Source organism: Bidens hawaiensis, unplaced genomic scaffold, assembly GCF_021521415.1.
Source record: "Bidens hawaiensis isolate Kalapana, Puna unplaced genomic scaffold, B.hawaiensis_p1.1 tig00035881_1, whole genome shotgun sequence".
Lineage (NCBI taxonomy): Eukaryota > Viridiplantae > Streptophyta > Magnoliopsida > Asterales > Asteraceae > Bidens > Bidens hawaiensis.
The window spans coordinates 96,770-100,842 of NW_027496237.1; the positions used below are offsets into that span (position 1 = coordinate 96,770).

Sequence of the window (4,073 nt, forward strand, 5' to 3'; positions counted from 1 at the left end):
GACAAGTATGACGGGACACAAGACCCTGAAGACCATTTGCAAGCTTTCAGAGGTGCTGGCATGGTCAGTGGATGGACCATGCCAGCGTGGTGTTTAATGTTCCCTCAAACTCTCACGGGAGGGGCAAGGGTATGGTTCAATAGTTTGGAACCAGGAAGTATAAATAGCTACGAGGAACTAAGGGGGATGTTTTTACGGAATTTCAGCAAACAGAGGAAAGCCCTGAAAAACCCCAATGAAATTTTACATATCCGGAGAAGGGATGAAGAGAAGGTGGAACAATTCATGGATCGTTATGTGGCAGAAAGTATGAATATCAAGGGTGTCCCGGAAGTTAGAAGATTAGTGGGTTCATCAACGGGGTGAGGTTCTCCCAACTCAATGAAAAAATTGGGGAAGATTTTAGCGCTACTTTCGATCAGCTGATGGACCGGGTCTGAGCCTTCGTCAGAGGGAAGGATACAGGGTCCAAGTTGCGAGAATGGGAGACCAAGAAAGGAGGTCCTAAGCCGTTAGGAGGCAAGATCCTAGGGAATGCAAGTCCAGATAAGATGCGAGTGCCATTCGACAGAGCCCGTTTCACTCCGTACAGACCTCCGGGAGGCCATTCGGGGTATGTACCATCCACTACATACCATCCCCCACGATTTCCCAGCATCAGACCCGATGGGGGAAGGTATAGACCCCTATACGGAGGAAAGGTGACCCGGTCGAAGAGGACGTTTTGGCAGCTGATAAAGCCAAATATCCTGTCAAGACACCAGGGCCGTTTAAACAGGCATATAAGCCCAACCCATCGGGGTATTGTAACTATCATAAGAGCACGGGGCACACCACAGAAAATTGTTTTCAGCTAAAAAAATTGTGTTCAGAAAATTGTGTTTAGCAAAAGAACCCCAGCCCAGAATAAAGGAGGAGGAAGGAGACCGACATTTTGTGGATATGATACGAAGATAGGACGAGTGCGACGGAAGCCCCGGAAGACCCTACAAGGCTGTAAGGAAGGAGTTCCCACCAGTGAATGTGGCATGGATGCAAGCCGAGGTCCATTTCCCAGGTATAACAGAAAGTGAAGCCCGAGAAATGCCATTAAACGTGTCGGCTAGCATAGCCGGACATCGAGTGGCTAGGGTGCACGTCGACGGAGGCAGTGGGGTAGAAGTGATGTACGAGCATTGTTTCCTAAGGTTACAAAAGGATGTCCAGGAAAGGCTGGAAGAGGATATATGCCCGTTAATGGGATTCTCTGGAGAGGTAGTAGAGCCGTTGGGATCTCTTACTTTACCATTCACGCTCCGGGATGGAGAAAAGACACGGACGGTATGCCTCCGATTCTCCATAGTCCGAGCCCCATCCAAATATAACGTCATTCTGGGCAGACCCGGTATGAAGGCACTCAGAGCGGTCCTGTCTACGGTGCACGGGTACATAAAATATCCTACTCCCAGGGGGATAGCTACTGTTCGGTCGTCCACAGAAATCATAGCTAGTGTTAGCAAAAAGATGCATGGGGAGAAAGGGGTGGAAGAACGGGTACTCAACGGTCAGCATCCTGAACAAACGGTGAGGATAGGGTCGCAACTATCTGATAAAGGAATGGCAGGCTTAAAGGAGGTGTTGTTGCACAACGCGGACGTGTTCGCATGGACTCACAAAGACATGACGGGGGTCCCGCGAACATTGGCACAACATACCCTGGATGAGTTCCACTGGATGAAACCCATCAAGCAGAAAAGGAGAAGTTTAGGGCTCCAGAAAAGCCAAGCGGTCCGGGAGGAGACTGCCAAGCTGGTACAGGCAGGAATAGTGAGGGCCGTTAAATACCCCCGTTGGATAGCGAACCCCGTGATGATTGCCAAAAGTGACAACAGTTGGCGTATGTGCATTGATTTTAAAGATTTGAACAAAGCTTGTCCGAAGGATTCCTATCCTCTCCCGGAAATTGAAAAGAAGATAGAATCCATCGCCCAATATATGCTCCGATGTTTCTTGGACGCATACAAAGGATATCACCAGATCCAGATGAACCCCCAAGACGAAGAGAAAACAGCTTTCTACACAGACGAAGGAACCTTTTGCTACACCAAGATGTCGTTTGGTCTTAAGAATGCCGGAGCTACGTACCAACGTTTCATGGACCGTTTGTTCGATCACCAAAAACAAAGGAATGTGGAAATCTACGTGGATGACCTGGTCATCAAGAGCACGGACGTGGGAAGGATGCTAGATGATATCAAGGAACTTTCAACACCCTCCGGCAAGCCAACATGAAACTCAACCCGAGTAAATGCTCGCTCGAGGTGGAGGAGGGAAAGTTCCTAAGGGTTTTCGTCACCAGGGAGGGATTTCGGGCAAACCCAGAGAAGATCGAAGCGTTGGCCCAGATGCATCCTCCCAGGAACCTCAAAGAGGTACAGAGGCTACAGGGGAGGTTGGTAGCCCTGAATCGTTTCCTCTCGAAAATCGCAGATAGAACACTTCCGTTCATGGCCGTGCTCAGGAGATGCATGAAGAAGAACCAGTTCTGTTGGGATTCGGAAGCAGACAAGGCCTTCCGGAAATTAAAATCGCATTTAAGAGAACTCCCTTTAATCACATCACCTCTGCCGGGGGAGAAGTTAACTCTCTATTTGTCATGCACCAACCAAACCATCAGCTCAGCGCTCATGGTAGAAAGAAAAGAGGCTCAGATCCCTATATATTTCGTGAGTCGAACCTTGAAGGGTCCAGAGGAGAGGTATTCCCCAATTGAGAAGCTGGTACTGTCGTTGGTTCATACTGCCAGGAAGCTGAGACGATACTTCCAAGCACACGAAGTCCAGGTGTTGACTGACAAGCCCCTTCAGCGAATACTCATGAAAACGGAGATATCGGGCAGGTTAGCCAAATGGGCTATAGAATTGGGGGAATATTCCATCGAGTACAGACCCAGAACCGCCTTCAAGGGACAGGTGATAGCTGATTTCCTTACTGAAGCTCCGACGTCCGAACCCGAGGAATCTCTCTATCAAGAGAGATAGACAGGAAACAAAGAAGTACGTCCCCGGAGCCCACCGGGGATCAGCATTTTGTAGATCCTCACGAGCCGGTCTGGAACCTGCACACGGACGGCGCTTCTAACGAAGATGGAAGTGGAGCCGGATTAATATTAGTCAGTCCGAAGGGGACTGAATTCACCTATGTCATTCGGCTGGGTTTCCCTAGCACAAACAATGAATCCGATTACGAAGCTCTGCTAGCCGGCCTCAGAGTGGCACAAGAGAAGTCAGTGCGACGTGTCCAAGCACATGTGGATTCTTTGCTAGTAGCTAACCAGGTCAATGGGGAGTACGAGGCAAAGGATCATAAGATGATAGAATACCTAAATAAGACAAGGGAGCTGTTAAAAGGTTTCCAAGAAGCAAGGGTAGTACACATCCCTCGGGGACAAAACAAGAAAGCCGATGCCCTCAGCAAATTGGCCTCAGTAGCTTTCGACCACCTCGCCAAAGACGTCCGGGTGGAGACTGTCAAACAACGATCAATCTCGGAGAAGATAGTCGGGAGTGTGGGAACACTCGGATGCAGTTGGATGGCAACCATTTTTCGCTATTTGCAAGAGGGAATAGTGCCCAAGACAAGCAAGAAGCTCGGAGGCTGAGAGTTAAGGCACTGCAGTACGAGATAATCAATGGTACTCTTTACCGAAAATCCTATTTGGGTCCATCATTGAAATGTATTAATAATGAGGAAGCCAAATATGGCATCTAGGAGATCCATGAGGGGATATGTGGAATGCATATGGGAGCCAAGATGGTCGCTGCCCGAGCCATGCGAGCTGGTTACTATTGGCCAGCCATGTTTTTGAGCGCACTTCAAGAAATTCGGAAGTGCGATAGTTGTCAGATATACGCCCCCGTAACCAAGAAACCTAAACTCAACCTGATACCTGTCAGCTCTTCGTGGCCTTTCCGGAAGTGGGTAATTGATATTGTGGGTCCTTTTCCAGAAGGGTCGGGCAAGGCCAAATTTCTGGTGGTCGCTATCGATTATTTCTTCAAATGGGTTGAAGCAAAGCCCCTTGTCACCCTCAC

At 49.0% G+C, this 4,073-nt stretch overlaps 2 protein-coding genes across 2 annotated transcripts; both read left to right on the forward strand.

The window, feature by feature from the left end:
* The first annotated feature begins 1,032 nt into the window (after nt 1-1,032).
* Nucleotides 1,033-2,271, forward strand: LOC143587795 (uncharacterized). Its single transcript, XM_077068979.1, has one exon. It carries the CDS (start codon nt 1,033-1,035, stop codon nt 2,269-2,271), a length of 1,239 nt encoding a protein of 412 aa, XP_076925094.1.
* LOC143587796 (uncharacterized) lies at nt 2,268-3,640 on the forward strand. Its single transcript, XM_077068980.1, has 2 exons — nt 2,268-2,878; nt 2,977-3,640. Exons 1-2 carry the CDS (start codon nt 2,268-2,270, stop codon nt 3,638-3,640), a joined length of 1,275 nt encoding a protein of 424 aa, XP_076925095.1.
* The last annotated feature ends 433 nt before the right edge of the window (nt 3,641-4,073 follow it).

Bases quoted from the DNA above. Each gene is read 5' to 3' on its own strand.
- LOC143587795 (XM_077068979.1), top strand. From the start codon at position 1,033: ATGCAAGCCGAGGTCCATTTCCCAGGTATAACAGAAAGTGAAGCCCGA.
- LOC143587796 (XM_077068980.1), top strand. From the start codon at position 2,268: ATGAAACTCAACCCGAGTAAATGCTCGCTCGAGGTGGAGGAGGGAAAG. The intron at 2,879-2,976 runs GTTAGCCAAATG...TCCTTACTGAAG, and splicing joins AAAACGGAGATATCGGGCAG to CTCCGACGTCCGAACCCGAG.